This window comes from Drosophila novamexicana, unplaced genomic scaffold (genome assembly GCF_003285875.2).
Source record: "Drosophila novamexicana strain 15010-1031.04,08,12 unplaced genomic scaffold, DnovRS2.1 tig00000308-arrow-arrow-pilon, whole genome shotgun sequence".
Classification (NCBI taxonomy): Eukaryota; Metazoa; Arthropoda; class Insecta; order Diptera; family Drosophilidae; genus Drosophila; species Drosophila novamexicana.
Genome location: NW_020824799.1, coordinates 945,982 through 964,813, shown reverse-complemented (window position 1 = coordinate 964,813; position 18,832 = coordinate 945,982). Strand labels below are relative to the sequence as shown.

Here is an 18,832-nt window from a genome sequence, read left to right as displayed (position 1 = left end):
GATTAAACCCTTTTTATTAGTATGTATTCTATTGATCAGCACCAATAGCCGAGTTGATCTATAATAGTATATACAGATTAGAAGAGGTTTCAAGGTATCCCGCAGTCGGGAACTCAGTCTCTTGCTCTTATAGGTTCTGAGATCCTTGCGTTCATACATACTGACGGACGGACAGACAGACAGATGGACATGGCTAGATCGACTCGGCTATTGGTGCTGATCAAGAATATATATACTTTATGGGGTCGGAAATGCTTCCTTCTGCCTGTTACATACATTTACATTTTGCACAAATACAATATACCCTTTTTAGGGTATAAAAAGGAAAAACTCTTATGGAATCAAGTCTGGATATGCAATCTACAATAACTTAAGTCTATGATAATTTGCTCATAAGCCCAACTCAGCTACTCTATCCACTTTCGTATAGGACTTCCAAGGGTTTTGCCTTTTCGCTAATTGATTTCACAGCGTATTTTCGCTGGAAATGCGAAAAGTCAGTTGCTTCAAGGATCTCTTCGAGAGCAAGTGTACGTATCGAGCATATGGCACCAATAATTCAAGTGCATATATCTTATCGTGCCAAGGATAGATTCCATACTCTACCGTTTCCTATGTACAACACATGTCACAGTATAAAGTGTGCTCGGAGTACTGTACTCTCGTACCTAATGGATTTCCCAAACACATTGCGGGCATTGCCCAAGTGCCAGCCTGAATAGGTCGGAAAAACAAGATGTCCCATTGCACCCACTGCTACGGGCGCAGGCCGCTCAAAAAGGACACGTAGCTGCATGGTCCTAGCGTGCCTCAAGACGAAACGATTTGCCGCGCCCATTTGTAATGCTGGCTCAGGATCAGCACCGGGATCAGCTAGAACTATTGAGAACCTGCTGAGTTCCGTGCCGACAAAGTGAATGCCGGCCGGCAGATTTGTTGCCCCAGAACCATTCTGCACAATCATTTTAGCCAAGTCCTACGACTCCTGGCTGCAATTTCGTATTATTTGTGGGCGTGTTGAGCCGTACTACCCCGGCCTAAATGCGGCCTAGCAACTACTAAAATGATTAATTTTTAAGGAGCTGCAGGTGCGCCGTTTAAATAAAAAAGAAAACAAATTTCATTGTCTGTTTACCCTGACCCTGACTCTGACCTGCCCTGTCTAGACTTCGTCGTCGTCGTCGTCGTCGTCATATCAGCAAATTGCCCTTCACAAATGTTGTTTACTTAAGTTCCGCTTGCAATGTTTAACATTTTGGCAATTAGCCGAAACGTAAAATGAAATGAAAGGTAAATGTTCACATTTAAATAAAGTTCGCCCTTGCGCCTAGGAAAAACTCAATTATCTGGCCTGTCATAGATATTATGGATAATATGTTGAATGTGCCAAAAAGTTCAGTTAATTGAATTGAATGCAATTTGAACGAAATGTACTATGCCCAGAAACCAAATCTGCGAATATATCTAAAAGAAAGAAGAGTCGAATTCAATATCTGATGAGATCTACCAAGCGAAAGACTGCGATATACATCGCTTGTGTTTAGATGATTCGCCTCAGGTGGTTGTTACCTTTGTAGGCGCCTCTCTGGAGTCAGCTAGGACCCTGGCGACCACGCTGGGATCCAACAGTAAATGCTTTCTCGAAGATAAATCATTTGATGATATATGACTGCCAGGTTGCATTACTTACGGCTACAATTTAATCTGTGACCCAAATTCATTTAGTAATTAAAATCCTTTGTCAGCTTTTGAGGCTCTTAACCAGTTAAGTCCCCCTCCAAGGAGAAAAATTAAATAAGAAATAAGCACTCATACAGTAGCTTGCTGTGCATTTTGTCATTTTTAATGAACATTTAAGCGATAATCAAAATCAGATATATATATATATATATATATGTGTATATGTATCAAACAGATTACGCGCAAGTTAATGGAAAGTCCGGGGAGTCGTTGATGAGAACGAAAAAGCAGCTGCCAGTGAGCAGATTAAGCGTAATGAAAACCTTTTGGGGTTGGTTAACAAAGAAGATAAGCGCAAACGGGTTTCCAGAGCTAATCATTTAAAAACACAATTCGCAAAGCTTTCCCACTCGGCAACCTGTTGTGCCGAAAATATATATATATATATATATATATATATATATGTATATAAAATAAAAATATAAAAAACCAAAAATTAATTTGTTGCTGTTGTCCTGGCAAAGCAGGCAAGCTGCATCCGGTGTTTGTGCCGATGCCAACAAACTTCCGTTTTTCTGGCAGCCGCAGCCGCAGCAACTTTTGCACATGCGCAGCCACAAGTCAGTCACATCGACAGACAGAGCCTCAGTCGGAGCCAGAAGAGCAGCGACGTGCACGTCAACTGCTGCCAACAGGTGTATTTACTGTTTTTTCTTTTATTATTTATCAGGGACAACAACAAAAACAACAGCGACAACAGCACGAAAAATAAGTGCTCCCCAGTTGGGTTTTCATTTCTGTTTATACCCTGTACACAACATAACTATGTAAAGTGGAGCATTTGAGACTTGATTCAAACTAAAAGTTGAACCAGCACGCCTGTCCGAGTGCATCAAAACGATGAGCCCAAGGAAAACATTTCTATATATATTGATTAACGTATTTCCACATTTATTTCACATTTATTTGAATTATATTTCCATTTATTTTTAGCGTACTTTTGAGTACTTGACGAGTTTATTGAGTTAACTGTTGGAGTACTTTTGAGTACTTGGCGTGGGGAATAGAATATCATGAGCATCGATTCTCTGGGCTAACATTTTCTAGATTAGAAACCAATAATCTAACCGAATTTTTCCATTTGATTGTAGCTCACTTGCTACAGGGTATCCACTCGTCTATCTCTCTCGTTTTGCTTTCCATTTTGTGGATCTTCTTCTACTGGCGGTTGGCTGCCTGGGCAACTTTTTCATTGCCATAATTACCATGATTAGCAATGAATGCTGGGCCCGACTCCAGGTCTCCTCGGCTTGGCTTTAACTTGGCTTGCGATCTTTCTGGTTTTGGGCCTGGGCCTGCTTCAGCTTCAGCTCCAGCTCCAGCTTCAACAGTTGCTTGTTTTCGGTTAGTTCGTCAGCAGCAGGCGGCAAACACGCGACAAATTTAACTTTTATGCTATTTTCTTTCTCTTTTATTTCATTTATCATGCTTGTTGTAGCTGTTGCTCTTGTTTTTGTTGTTGTTGTGGTTGCATATATTAACCGTAATTCGCCTGCACTTTAATTTGTATTTATGCGGGCTGATTACGTGCCCCTGCCCCTCTGCTTCCCAGCCCCAGTTCTCTACCGACGATGTTGTTGACTTCTTTATTTTTAAAAATTGTATTTTATTGGTTTTGACTCTTCTTGTCATTGTTGTTGTTTTGTTCGTGAGTAATCAATGTTCCCGACGGAACTGTACTTATGTAATGCTACATGTACTCGTGCCCCTGCCTCTCTACCTGTGCCTGCTCCAGTGCGTGCTCTAAAGATTGTCATATTATATTCGGTTCAGTGATGAGGGCCAAATGCACAAGGAAAAACTTCTCCAGCTGTTCTTGCTGCTGACTTTTAACATAACTCAAGGAATCTCGCTCGCTTTCAATCGGCAACAAGAATGTGAAAACCAGCTGGGATCAGTTACGTATCTGTATCTTTTACAGATATCCTTGCCAAACTTGACGATGTTCAAGTAGTACTTCGATGATTAGTAGCAAAGCATGTTAGCTTTATGATTTCAAATGATTTCAATAGCTTAGTTTTCCTGTTATTAAATTCCCTCACAAAAATGTCGTTACATAAATTGCCGCCCCTGTGCTAGGGCTCCAAATAATATTGACACTGCTTAAACAAAGAGAAGAACTCACTTTTGGCGCGTGCTAAGCTTGCGGCAAATGCCCAGACAAATAATATTTCCAAGAAATAATGGGGTTAAGTTCAGTTTTGGAGCCAGTCAGGTACCAAGAAGTGCACGACGTCGAATGCCTGAGCCCCGAAACCGCAGACCAATCCAATGCGGATCGAACGCTCGGTACGGCGACAAATGATAAACCGTCGAACGGGGCAGATAAGATAGTGGCTGAGACGAAATCTAAGCAAATAAGTGCAAAGCCAAAGATATCGACAATGTCGAAAGGTAAGTAACTGGACAGAATGTTCTTATCGAGCTGGCAATTCGTTGTGGTGCAGCTGTTCCACAGATAAAGCGAGGCACGGCACGCGCGATTCTCCAGCTCGAAATGAAATCGGATAAGTATTTGTATATATATGTTCATTCCATGTGTAGCACCAGGCCATGCTTATCGACGCATTCCGAAAATCGAAAACTGTTTGCTCGAAAGTGCAATAAAAGTGTTGCGTATCCTTCCGCTGTTGCATCTGTCCGGTTCCAGGCGGCAAGGAGCGCTGAGCATTGCGTTTTATGACATGGTTTTATGGCCCCGATTATTCCTTTCAATACTTTGTTGTGGCTCATTAAGTGGGCTGCGCAGTTGCTTGATATGGTAATTGAATTTAAATATACTTATGACTTATATTGCATAATGAAAACGGCTTTTATGCGCCTTTAATAGGCCTGCTGTCGGCAATTAAAAGTCAAGACTGTGTCTGGCTGCACATCTTGCTTTAAAAGACCACAAAGATAGTCTGTACCCGGCGTTGAATGTTAGATATACGAAAGTATCGCCTAGCCGAGTCAGCAGCTCAACAATGGCTCAAAGTCAGACAAAAGACGATCATATACCATTTCGTTCATTGTGCAGGCATGATCCACCCTTAAGTGTAGCGAATCCAGCAGATGAGATCCATGTGCCACGTCGTCTTTAATGCTGTCGTCAATGTGCAAAGAATGGCCATGGCCGAGCAGCTCCTGCTTCTGGCTCTGTTCCCGTTTCATGGAGAATGTTATACATTTCACATTTGGCCCTTTGTGTGCCAGAATGAAGCTGTAACTGTCTGTCAAAAATGCTCGACTGCGTGTTGCCCTCTGTTTATTGCATTTTGTGGTCGATCAGCGATCAGTGATCAGCGATAAGGCCCTAAGTGGAGCACACAGTCTTACACAGTGAGAGCGAGTCGCGGTAGCTGGCAGTAGTCCATCATAATTATAAGGATAATCGCTTGATTGGTTATCCATCATGTAATATTTCAATTCGGCTCCTCAGGTCGCAGCTCAAGCTGTTTCTGCCTACTGCTTGAGTGCTTTGTTGAGTGTTTTCATTTTTATTTAGTTTGCATCTTGCGGGAAATAGATATGGATAGGCAATTGCGTTGGCCAAGATACTCACAATAGTTCCCTTGGGTCTAATGTGCGATCAGCTGCATGCTAAAGGTACGCTGCGGTATATTTGATATGCATTTGGGTCAAGTAGCCAGGCGTACAGTTTAAAAGTACAGTTTGCCCAACAGACATTTCACAATTCAATGCCTATAGAGGGCATATTGCTAAGAAAGGGTCCATATTTCTAATACTTATATAAGCTGTCCGCCTCGAGATCAATATTCTTTACTTGGGCAGGAAATTTCCAGAACCACTCGGTTACATCATGAACAGTCTTTGTTGAAGACTCTAGCAATGCAGCTTGGGTCCCTTTCGAAGCTTTAACTTGTTGAGAATTGCAATAAAACAGCAAAGCGAACCAGACAAATGTCCCTATTTTGTGCCTGTATTATTGAATTTGTCCCACGGCTTGTTTTTAAAATGAATTTAAACTTTAATAAAATATTTATATATTTAGTTCGAATTTTCTATACACAGTTCATTCAAGTGCAATAAACTTTCTTTAGCTTGAAATATTTATTTTAATTAAGGTCGTTTTCTAAGCAGTCTGGAAGATGTACATTAAAATAATGGAACACTCCACTCCATATGAGCTCTACCTCAAAACTTACTTATGCAATTTCTAGGGTTCTTTTGCCTTCCATAAAGGTGCCCACATAAATATATAAAGACATCTCTTATCATGCAATTACTATGGTTAGTATGGGTGGTCTCCGAGTGCAATTTATAGACTATGTTAGTTGCCAGCTTGTCGAGCGTTTGAAGTGGGCTGCTTGGAAGCAACACTGATTTAATTGTGTGTGGTCAGTCAGACAGCAGCTCATCATTGGAGCTAAGCCCCGTCCAACTGATGATGAGCCAACTCGTTAAGCTGGGCGTTCGTTCATTAATAGCTCGACTCAAGCGGCGACTTCAAAGTTCGGGTGACAAATAAAAATGAAGCAAGGTCCAGGCCAAAAGTAACCAAGCCCAAAATCGTAAATGCAGTAAGTAGCCATAAAGTGGCTCGAAGACAATACGGAATTCCTTGGCCAAACAAAATTGCTTAACATTTATGTACGTGACAAAAATGCTTGAGCTGTTCATTACGATTAAAGGTAATAACAGCGTCTGCTGGCTGGGTCAGCAATGAATGCTAGGGTAAGCATTTTTATTATTTGATAGTGCAGTTAACCGCATTTCAATCACATAGCCATATGGAACCCACTTTCGGTCGAGCGATCAGAGAATTGTTATAAATTTGTTCCGTTTGCGCTTGCGCTGGCGCGCCACCTGAGCCAAATTAGTTGGCCAACTTCACTTTGGCCAAGTCGAGTAATTTCGCCCTGGCTGAGCCAATCTCGCCAGCAGCAGCTAAGCAGCAACAGCTGGCGGCACTTAAGTCGCTGGAGGAAATAGTTGAGAGCTGATCTCTCTCGCCCTCTCTCTCTCTCTCGCTCTCCGACTGTCTCACCTTTTGTCTCTTTCGTTCGTTCAACGCGCTCCCTCGCAGTGTATAAACCCTTTTGTGTTGTCTTGTCGTTTTTTGTTATAATTCGTGTTTAACTAATTTTAGCCTATTATCGCCATCATTATTATCATTAAATGTGAAATTGTTGCCCCGGTGCGCATGCGCATTGGCAATTTCAAAACAGCACACACACACACACACACACACCTCTGGCAGGTTGCTCCAACTACAAAAACAATTTCAACTCCAACTCCAACTCATCGTCAAGTTGCTGTCAGACACCAACTGTTGTCTCTGTTCCCAGTTCCAGTGCCTGTCCCAGTCTTCTGACCGCTGGGGTTGTCGGCGGGGTCAGGCCAACAACATTATGCGCCTGCTATGAGCTTTTCAGCAATATGTTCTATTTTTCGCTTGCTCTCGGCAATTACCAAAAGTAATTTGAAAGGTATGCCGAGCTGGAGCATGGAGTGCAAAACGGCCTAAAAGGGTCGACTATTAAATGGACCTGTTCGCTAAACTGGGAATTATATTTGGACTTGTAGATTCCTTCAGTGCTTAACGATATTATTCACAGCACAAAAGTTAATTGGCTTTTCAATTTAATTGACATTTTTTTATGCATTTATTAAGAATATCATGCTTGAGATACTAAACCAATGTTTGTGGGGTGTGGGAAACTCTTGTGTTAAACCTGATCGATCCTAAGCTCATTTTCAAAGTTTCACCCTTTTTGGCAAATCCACCCATTGGAATGGAGTCACGGAATTGGTAGATGAAATCAAAGGTCAGAAGCTGTAGAGGCGAAGTTGTAGTAAGCTTTGTTCGATCGGTTTCAACTATCCAGCAACTATCAATACAATATGTTCTATGTTCTAATAAGAATTAAATGAATGCTTTTTCAGCAGCAACTGTGAAAAATTCACTGAAAACGGTTGTGTGATAAATTCTTTCACACTTTTCATAAAATCCAACCTTCTTGAATACATTTTTTTTATCGATTTTACTTTTCGGCCTTAAGCTTCACACCAGGGGATAAAACTGAGCAGGAAGCGTTTTGGTTGTAATAAATTAAAGCTTGTGACTCGAAGAAAGTAAGGGTATATTTGAATGCAAAAGAAACTTGGACAAGGCAAGGCCTAGAAATACCAGCTGATTGAATATCTTACAGAAACCAATCTATTTAAGCTATAAGATTATTGATACGATTATCATGCTTCATTTTGACTGCGGTAATTGAGAAGCTTCTGCAATTTATATCACCTTTATGCGCAAATGAGCAGCTTCTGTGTAACATTCGATACTCTTTCAAGGGAAAGAACTCAATTACAATTAGAGGGAGCTAAAAAGAATCTTGACGAACAATGGCAAGAAATTATTGAAAGCAATACGAACACAATTTATGCGGCTGCCGTAGCTGAAGATGGCAAAAGATGTGTTGGGCTGAACAAAAGGCAGCCGAGCAAAAACCACAAGAATGACAAATGTAAACGGCACCGCAGGATCATTATGCAGACACCAGGACCTTCGCGCAACGCACCAGACCCGACGCTTGGGTGGGTTGTGCCGAGCAACACCTACAACACGGATACAGTGATTCGTTTGCTCAGTGGCTGTCTGTCTGCCTGTTCCCGGTCCCTTTTCTCGGGATAAGGATAACCGATACGGCAACGTCAACGGCAACGGCAATGGCGACCCATGCGGCGTTGCAGACGGCGCTGTCCGAGCGGGTCCTGGAAGGAGACCTGGCCACTTAAAGGGCATAACGACAACGGATCGGATCGTCGATGCCACTGATGCTTGACCAGCGACTGCCATGGCAGGGATTGAGTTCCACATAGTTCTATAGAAAATCGTCAACGGCAGCGGCCATATGCCAGTGGAAGGACAGTTGTTTGATTTGTCCGTCTGCTGCTAACAGATATCCTGGCTACCGACTGACTTACCTTACGCTCGCCTAATCATTGTTAGTTTTTCCCTGCGAATTGTCTCTTATTGTTATTCCTTTGCTTTGTCGCCTGCTGACAGCTTCTTGCAAATTGTCCTCGTTTTACGTAAATGATTTATATGCTCTTTGTTTATACAAAGGATTTGTGCGTAATTTTACTATTTGTACAGTTGTCTGTGATTTGCAATTTTTAGCTAAGGAACATATATGATTATCACAATAGGCAGAGTAGCAAATATTATTTACTAGTAAAGCATAGATTGAATTCTTCAAATAATATAAAAACGTACAATTTTCTAAATCTCTGAAGAGGATGAATTTGAAACTGCTCGTATGGATGATGTTCAATCAGTCAGTCAGTCAATCAGTCAATCAGTCAGGATGAACAGTTTTATTTGTAGAGATATATGGCCCAGTAATATTCCATCAAGGCAGTCCGACTGGCTTGCCCAGTCCGAGGCCTGCTGAGTCTTAGTGTTCGCTTTATGAATTTAATACTTTGTTAGCAAATGGACTTAAAACCAAAGAACGGCTGCAAGTTGTATTTTTTTAATTTGGCTGACAACATGTCCAAGACTCGGCTGCTTATCTACACAAACATCAAGAAGGAGCAACCTGCAGGACAAACTGCAAACCCTTCTAACTGCTGCCTGGCAGCAGGCAGGAGCAGATGGAGCAGCAGAAGCAATTCAATTTGACTGCCAGCCTCAGCTGAAATCAAAGGTGTTGTTTACAGGCGGCAGCCAGCGGCATCCAACGGACAGTTGACCCTTCTACCAAACGGATAAAAAATAAAAACAGAGAAGCGAACCAAGTCAAGAGCATCTGCCAGTGCATGCGTAATGGCCAACTGCCAAAAAAATAGTGAGGGCCAGGAGCCCGAAAAAAAAGGACGGACTAATGAACGACGTTGTTGAAAATCTACGTGGCTAAAAAGGCAGAGAGACAAGACTTAACAAATGAAAGGCAAAAAAAAAAACCGTCGGTTACAGATGCCATCAAATTATAGCAGCAGACGCCAAGCAAAGAGTTGAAATTGAAACAGTTGCCGAAGGGTTCGGGCTGGGGATCGAGTTCGAGTTCGGGATCGGTTTTGGACTTGGGTTTGAGTTCAACTCAAAGCCAGTCAAACGGCGGCGGCGGCAGCGCTTGGCGTAATTATCGAAGCGGGTTAGGGATTTACCACCTGGACGCGGACTGACCACCGCCAGACGGCTAGAGACAGCAGCCGCAGATGATGCAGCCTGCAGGCCCAAAGGGTTGCTGGCAATGTGTTACCAAAATTTAATTTGACGCTCATAATTGAGCCGTTCCCATTTCCAGTGTGGGCTGTGGCGGCTGTTTTTTAGCTGCCAGCAGACTGACTGTATGCATGCATGTCCTTCAAGTGGCCGAGTATCACAATCAGTCACAAGATGGCTAGAGATACCAATCCTGGCACTGGAGCGCACAGCACGTGCGCAGTTGCATCTTGCAGTATTTTTGCCAAACTGTACCGGTTCGCCAGCGTCAGCTTCAGCGTCTTCGTCTTCGTCTTAGTCTTTATCCTTGCTCCTGGCTGCTGGCTGCTGGCCGGCTTGTAAACAACAAACACCAGGTGCTGCATGCAGCAGGCGGCAGCGTTGTCGCTGCGTTCGTCCTGCAGCCGCCTGGTGCCTGGTCGGCGTTTCTTATTCTTATTAAGTCAGGCCAGGCCAGGCCAGGCCCATTGTCCACTCGAGTACTTGGCCCTTTGTCTCTGCTGTCGTCGGTTTTGTGTCCTGCCGCGTGCTGCAATTGTTTCGCATTTCGTGCGTGTCCTTGCATTTGCCCGCTAGTCCTGACGCTACGGCCTCGCTTATTGTTTTGATTCATTTTGTCAAATTTATATAAAATTTATTAAAACGCACGCATCGGCATTTCGGTCTATGCAGCCCTTGGTCTCTAATGGCGGCCAATCGACGGCCATAAATGCGTATTTAATAGTGTCACAACAGGACGCTGCATGGAACATGTATTGGGGGATAGAAAGGACATGCTTTCATGTTGCAGTTTATTGAATTCCGATGAAAGGTAGTCGTTGTATAGTACACAGTATATTAAATCCCAAAGCATGCTACACTGCTTTTTGACAAAGAACTTTCTAGTAAAGATAGGTCACATGTCTAGGGAATAGTTTCATAAATATCTACTTCAACTGAATGAATAGCAGTATTTTCTTAACGAAAACCTAGATAGTATACATAAAATCAAATACGCATCTTGAACATCAATATTTTATACACCTAAAAGCATTTCGAGTCGATATAAATTGATTCCATGGAAAATGGAGATTGAAATTATTGAAAGTCTTAACAACAATAACAATATATTTGTTTTGTTGAAACTTTAAAGTTCGTTCCTTTAGCCTATCTTTATAATTATCTGGCTATGCAATCTTAGCTATATGCATCTGATGCTCTTAGGCCGCTGGATTAGTTCTAAGATCAACAACTAAAGATAGGAGTGATTGCCTATGTACAAATTTGTAAAAATCTGCAGCTTACGAGCTCTGTAGATTACATCTATACACTCCTAATTACGAACGTTGCGAATGTTTTCCAAATCGACAATAAAATACCCACCACGTTGACTGAAGAGCAAAACTATTTCTAAGCTGGCTCAAATGTCAGTACAAACAAATACGAGTGCAGGTCAGTTGGTTTAACAAAGCACGTGGCATTGCGAGGGTCAGATCCCTGGACAGGTGATACGTAAAAAGTAATAAAGTAGACGGCATTGTGTGGCCAGACCAGCGGAACAGACCCCGGGAAAGAAACACCCACAGTGCGTGCGCATATGCAAATATTTCCAAATGCGTGGCAGCTGCAAATGCGGAAACAAAAGCCGCAGAACAAGCAACAGGCAGCAGGCGATGGGCAACAGGCTGCAGGCTGCAGGCCACAGGATCAAACAGGGTCAGTCGAGGCCAGTGCAAACTAGAAAAATAAACAAAGCCCTGGCTGAACGCACTGAACCTGCTCGCCAAGGATCATTTTTCTAGGATAGCATGTCTTGCACCTTGGCTCAAGTTCTCTGTTCAGCTCTCAGCTCTTAAGGTATTTGGTTTATGGCCAAGTAGCCAGAACAGATGTGTTTGGACGCGCAACAATGCCAGAGCGTAGACCATTGCATAATAATCAGCCAAAGTATCTTGGAAACTAACGCTTGGCTGTGAATTGCTGCTCGACGATTTATGGTACTTTTATAACAGGCAATGGCTTAATAATAGAGAGTTCTCTATAGGTTCCAAGAAGCTGAGCCATATGCTAAGGCCAAAGGATTCGCCCGAGGCACGTAAAACGTAAAACTCTTTAAGCTGAAAGAATACGCTGAGAACAATGGCGAGCTATGCAGATGCACAGATCTGAAATCAACATCAACTGAAATTTCACAGTTCGATTGGACAAACATATCGCAACCTCTATTGACATATCCATATCGAAAACTAACACAAAACCTGAAAACCAGAAATTCCAACAATGACTTCCAAAGACTTTCAGCACATGGCACCGCGAGCACAGCTAATCAAAGGCAAATCTGAAATGAAAAAAAGGATTTCAAATACAAAGGACGCAGTTGACAATAGTCCAGAGACATTTCTGGGTCATGTTTGCGCAAACACTCAAATGCAGACGCAAACTGCAATCCTTCAATTCCCCAGCAATTGTCGCCATTGTCACAATTGGCCAAAGGTGTGCCAAAGGGTTTGGGCCCAGTAGCACTCGTATGTGACAAGGCAAGCTGCAAAAATATTGTCAAAATTGTATAAATTTGCTGGCAATTGCATACAATTGCCAAGGGGTTATTCCTGAAAATCATATCTAACTCTGTAGGCTTTTTGTGCACCGATTGAGTTATCGAGAACCTAACATACATTTATGTTGTGCAAATAATGCGGGGGCTAGGCAACAAATACAGCTGCCGATGGATTAATGCAAGAATTATACACATAATGAATAGCCCACATTATAGAAGAGAGTTAACATCTGCCCACACAGAGGACAGGCTCGTGTGTTAAAGTAAAGAAAAGCAAGCTTTTCAGTAGAAATAGAGATAAAGTTTCAATAACATTTTTGATTGGCTTTTCTGATTCGTATTAATATTCAGCTAAAGCGTAATTAGAATAAGGCACTGAGTCTGAATTAATTGTTATTTTGTATCCCTTTATGTGGCTTAAACTGAATATTTGTGATGATATATTATTATAAACCATAAAATATTATTGCAGTTGGGATATAAATTCTTAAAAAATGATTTATTTTTTGTCTGTGCATGAAAACATCAAATTGACCAGCATGTGCCGGCATCCCTGAGCTGCATAACAAATGAAGACCTTGAGTGCTTGAAAAAAAATATATAAAATTATTGTATCAGCAATGTGAAGTCGAAGCAGCTAAAAACTAGACATCTTTCAGATTGAATAGCGACTGGCTGACAGGGCAGGCGCACCCGCACTCTATGTCTAGGCTCCTCAACATGATAATGATTCCTTGGTTTCTGTTTCTGTGAGGCGGAAACAATAGTCAGCAGATTTACTAGAAAAACTTGGCAGCATTGTGCGCCAGTTACTCGAACCTCGGTCTTAATGCGTGCCGGGCCCGTGGAGGACAATGCTCCACAATTTCAGTGCGACGCACTAAAAAACACAACTAAGCATAAAAAGCAGCGGGAGCAGCAGTACGAGAAGGACAGGGCGAGCAACTGATCATGCGTGGTGTTATTTTTGCTTGCAGCCTGCTGAGGAAACATCTGCCCCGCTCAATTTTTCGTTCGCTTCATCATATATATATATTTTTTGCTGTTGTCTTTTCTTGGCATTATTGCCGTTGTTGTTGCTTCTGCTTCTGCTGTTGCTGTACGCATGCACACGCAGGACGCAGGACATTTGGAACAGGATACTTGCAAACAAAAAACAAGTAAAGCGATGAGCTACATAAAAAAATGTAAGCAGCATGCGAGCGAGAACGCTGCTAGGTAGGCTGTGCCCGTACATGTGCTCGTATCCCTGTTCGTGTCCTTACAATTAACGCTTGACTCCTCCGCTAGACGCCGGCTGTGCTCGCTGCGTTGGCTGCACATGTACAGTTCCAGTTTAAGTGCGAGTCAGCCAGGACTGTGTCTAGGAACAATGTCAAGGTCAAGCGCGTGCCGTCTGCACACACGATTTTTTAATAGAAAAAATCTCGAATTTTTAATGCTAAACGCAGGATATGCGTATCCTGCTTTAGTTGAAAGGCATGTGCTGTCGCCAGCAGCTGTCGCTGGCGCTGATCCTGTCATTTCGGCTTGGAGCGTGCGTGTCCTTATTATGGCACTTTTTCGACGAGTAAAAAATTATGAGATCTTGTTTTTTCATAGAAATTTCTTGAACCTATATATCCTGTCGCCCGCTGAGACCATCAGCTGCTGTTGATCTCATTAGCATATGCGACTTCGAAGCTTTCAGTATCATGCGATCGCCAACTAATATCCTGTCGAGCACCCACATAATGTCACATTGACAGCTGCAAGCCTTAGAAATGTTATATAACTATCGCGCATGGTTTCCACTCTAATCCTTTCGGCTCTTTGTCCTGTGACAATTGGCTTCATCTAAACGTAAACAAGCCCCACAATAGTGATTATCCTTGCATAGCACTCGTCACCTCAATCCTTCTTTTGTTATTTCCAAATTTCCCCTACTCTCTTCATAAGCCTTTGACAATTTACGACTGTTCGGATTCTAAGTTCGCTTCAGGGCACAAACTGAATATGTGACATGCTTATATAGTTTGAATAAGAAAAGATTTTGTTTGATTTTGTAGTATTGTGCGAATATTATTGCGAAAATCGTAACATATTAAGAGATGGGAAGGAGGAGCTTTCTTTTGGATCGGAATTGTATGCAAACGTGACGGCCAGAGCCTCTGTAACTTAGGTATCTGAGCGTCGGACTAACTAATGAGAAGTCGCCGGTTCAAATTAACTATTCTTATGTATAAATTTGTATAAAGTTTTTTAGCTTTTCAAGCATTCAAATAAAATAAATAAAACATTTACCATTATAGTTGCTTTGATCTGTGCTTGAATATATATATATATATATATATATATATATGTATATATTTATCGATAAGAAGAAACTGTCTATCGTAACTAAAAGGGGCTCCAGGATTTCTTGTGATGTATTCTAAAAGTGGAATGAATACAATTTGTCACACGTTAAAGCCATTAAGAATCGTTTGAAAATTAGATACGATCGCCAAATAGATTATAATTTAACTTTTCTTATCAATTTTTGTACGTTTTCATACAATTTTTGTTGCTGAGAAAACCATTGTAAGATTATATGTATTCAGACATTTTTCTATGAAGGCATTTGTCTAACAGCAAGACATTCTCTTTTTAATGGAATCCTGTTTAAGGCCGATGCGATCATAGGGGCCTGGTCTGGCTGGCTGTCCCTGCTTGGACTATGTCTGTCCTCGTCCTTGAGCGTGCAGACGTTGCCCTAATCTCTAATCGCGCGTCACGCTGGCAGGACAAGGTCCTCACCTTGCCGGAACGCTGGGGCCAGACTCATTTGGGACGCTTAAGCCGGCGATAAGCATCGGCAGGTTCAAGCTGACAGCCAGCAGGTAGTTGTAGTTGGACACGCTATTGTCCTGCACGTCCTCGTCCTGACCAGCCGGCGGCCGGTGCTCCATACATTTTAAATGTTGCAATGTGTTTTGTATAATTTATATCATAATTTTCAATGCATTGTGCCTGTTGTTGCGTTTGCTCCTGCTCCTTGATAACGCTTGTCCTCGCCACACTGCAGCTTTATCCTGTTGCACGGCTTATCTAGATTCAAGCTGTTGTCCCAGTCGATTTCGTTGCTTGTTTTGCTCATGTTTTTAATGATTTCGTAGGGGAATGAATAAAAAATTAAGCCATTTTAATAGGCATCAAAGCGATTGATTTGTAGAAGTTGGCCACAACAAGCAATCAGTAGAATATGTTAACAATAACAAAGTTCGCCTTCAAAAAGTTTACGTTTAATATCTGATTATTTTCCATGTAATTATTCCAGAAAAGTCTTAGGTCGCAAAGATCTGCTTAAGCAGTTGACATAGAGTTATATTTCCCATTGTTAAATACCATCTCAAACAGATCGCTGGCATCACCTTTCACCCAAGGGCCAACGAAGAGAGCAACAACTTCCGGCCATGCAAATTGGGTAAAACAGGAAACCTGTTCAACCTTTGAACTGGCTGGGAAACAGGCTGTAAATAATATTTTGGACAATTCTCATTAACCACCCGCCTTGTTGTAGTTTGCCGAAATCTGTGATCCTTGACGATTAGTTACAAAAGACATAAAAACTTCCGGTCTGCAAAAATACGCGCAGAGGAAGCAACCGAACAGCATAAAAGGTGCGTAGCTGTTGCACTGTGATCCTGAGCCTGTACCTGTCTCAACGACAGATGCGCAAAATATACAACAGGATCAGACAACAACAAGGATGCGGAAGCAGCAGTCGCGGCTCAAGAATCAAAACAAAACTGGCAATGAGAATAAGAGAAACAAACGGTGCTCAAAGCGGAAATAATGCCAGTCCCAGATCTCCGATCAACAATCTGCGAACCCAGTTCCAGTTTCCAGCCAGCGCAACAGTTGTCCCTGGAGGCAAACACTGCTGAAAATCACAACTGTTCGCAGCTCGTTTTGAATATATTTCCATTTGTTTTTTTTCCTTTTTTCCTTTTTTCCCTTTTGACAGCCCCTGCTGCTGGCATAGTGCAACACGTTGTTCTGAATGCGTTCTCAATGCAGCTCGCCTCATGTGATGATCATTAAAAATGCAAGCAGCAGTGGATACTGCGGTTTGATAATGTCAAACATGTGTCTATCCTGTGACTACGCGTCCCTAAATGGAGAAGCTGCTGACGCTTCTCTCGGGCCTATGCTAAGCACAGTGGATAGTTAGCGGGAAAAAGAAATCAGTTATGTGAAGTAACATAACTGTCTTGAACTAGAAGAGCCAAGCTGCTTTAAATATTATTTGCGATTATTTTATTCAAACAATATTTATTTCTATCTCTGCGAAAAGTTCAGAGTAATTCCTTTATAAATTGTACGCCCATAATTGGTCTATGAAGTCACCATCCTTTTTTTTTTTTGAAATAATTTCACAATATTATTTAATTGAAAGTCAACTCACAGCCGTGTCATTTGGAATTGTTGAAACAACGAAAATGGAGCACTTCAAAATAGATATTAAAATGCTCGATGCGAATCGATTGCGAATCGAAAAATGCAGCCTGCATGCCTGATCAAAATAAAGAGTGGGCAAAATTTATATGTAACACGCAGTGAGAGATAAAATGATTAAATTATGGTGCCATATTTTCTGGTAAATTTTAAAACAAAGGAGCTGGCAGAGACACAACGTTGTCCAATAGGTGGCAGCACGAGATGTGGGAGCTGGGAACCGGGAGCCGGGCATGTTGCGACGGGCGTGATGATTGCATTTTAATGGACAAATTAAAAATCAATGCCTGCTGAGTTGCACGTACTTTGTACTTAAATTAACCAAACAAAATTTTGTACGCCACAGAACGTAAAACGGACAAAATAAATACAACAAAAATAAAAAAAATCAAGAGACAAAAAAAAAACTGTCGATCGAACACCGATCGTGAGAATGGAAATGGCGACAATGTCGACGGGCGGCAGCCCGAACTCCATAAATCTTCATAAGCTTGTCACGTTTCGAGTGCAACAGCTACTCGTAAATATCTGAATCCGAAGCCGTAGCCGTATCCGTAGCTGAAGCCTCAAGCTGTGCCGCCGAAGACGATGACGAAGCTCCCAAAAAGTTGCTGCTCCTTGCGGATTAACAATTATTTTGACATAAAATAGCCGCACGCCTCACTCCCAGCCCCAGCCACAGCCCCAGGCCGGAGCCCGAAACGTAGACGAAAGTCGGTAGTCCGACTCATGAGTCTTGCTTTCGACAATTCACGGCTTCTGACATCCAACGGCCCCACACAAGAGATTTCGTGAGTGTGCCACGGCGGTGACACATACGTGCCGCGCTTTTCGGCAATGTTGATACTTTCTGGACTACCGTTGCCACCATAGAGATTGGACATCATTTGTAAGCGCAACACGTGCCGCCCAGCAGAGCTGGAGTCGTATAGGCGTACATGCTGTTAGTGGGATCTTCAAATTACCTTTGTATTGGGTAAACGTTCAATGAAATTTGGTCGTAAAACTTGTTGTTTATCTTAAATTCGTTATTTGGACATTTGCATTTCGGGAAATGTTGGCTGGAGTTCAACAACTTTAGTTGGATGATGGGCAAATCGAGTCGAGTATTATTTTAATATGGTTTCGAAAAAGGTAGAATTTTAATTGAATAAATTGCTGATTAAACTTCAACTAGCAAAATATATCCATTTTATAGTTAAGCATACCAAATTCTCAGTATTATCCTCCATAAGAATTACATTTATGGCTTTGTTTTGGTAATGGAAATTATTGTTAGCAACTAGATAAATATAGATTTACACCCTACACCTAATTCCTAATCGTTGCTCTATAAACTTATTTGAATATCCGGAAAATTTTATAATGATCTGAGAGATTTTTTTGAACGAATGTAAAAGCTATGCGGATATGGGCATAAAACTTCTAAAGAGTTGTTTCTTATTTATTTGTTAATAAATAAACAAATAAAGTTTTAGACTAGTTCGATGGAAGACTTTTATGTGTGTGGACCTAAATTGATTGCAAATCAATTACCGGCCTAGAGATCCAATTAAAAAAGTCAACATGATTCGATGCCGAATCCAAATGTGTGCTTAGCTTTTTTGTGGAGTGAACTTTTCCCAGGCCCGCGGGCGAAATGGAAAACTCGTCTGTGACACTGACACTGACAGCCACCTCAGAGTGGCCAATGATGGCCAGCTAAGAGCGGCCAACAAAGTAGACCAGGCAGGCAATTGGAAAAACAAACACATGCCGACAGAGGCAATAGGCCGCCAGATTGACATCTTCATCATAAATAAAAGTGAAAAACTTGTTGGGTACACATGAAAAGCCGGACAAACGCAAACTCATAGCTAGCCGAACGTAACGAAAAATGCTGCCACAGTTTTCTACGATTTGTA

At 41.9% G+C, this 18,832-nt stretch overlaps 1 protein-coding gene across 3 annotated transcripts; it reads left to right on the top strand.

Annotated features, from left to right (window-relative positions):
* Nucleotides 1-3,729: 3,729 nt before the first annotated feature.
* Nucleotides 3,730-18,099, top strand: LOC115759492. Of its 3 annotated transcripts, none has more exons than XR_004017533.1 (2): nucleotides 3,730-4,134; nucleotides 4,285-4,524. XR_004017533.1 is itself a non-coding variant. In XM_030700431.1 (2 exons), the coding sequence occupies exons 1-2, from the start codon at nucleotides 3,924-3,926 to the stop codon at nucleotides 16,988-16,990; spliced, it is 321 nt and encodes a 106-aa protein (XP_030556291.1). In that variant the 5' UTR covers nucleotides 3,732-3,923; the 3' UTR covers nucleotides 16,991-18,099. The 3 variants fall into 3 exon arrangements, 2 of the variants coding, with proteins under 2 accessions (XP_030556291.1, XP_030556290.1); XM_030700431.1 differs by lacking the exon at nucleotides 4,285-4,524 and adding an exon at nucleotides 16,881-18,099 and having other exon boundaries at nucleotides 3,732-4,134; XM_030700430.1 differs by lacking the exon at nucleotides 4,285-4,524 and adding an exon at nucleotides 14,498-14,689 and having other exon boundaries at nucleotides 3,733-4,134.
* The last annotated feature ends 733 nt before the right edge of the window (nucleotides 18,100-18,832 follow it).

Bases quoted from the DNA above. Each gene is read 5' to 3' on its own strand.
- LOC115759492 (XM_030700430.1), top strand. From the start codon at position 3,924: ATGGGGTTAAGTTCAGTTTTGGAGCCAGTCAGGTACCAAGAAGTGCAC. The intron at 4,135-14,497 runs GTAAGTAACTGG...TTGATTTTGTAG, and splicing joins GATATCGACAATGTCGAAAG to TATTGTGCGAATATTATTGC.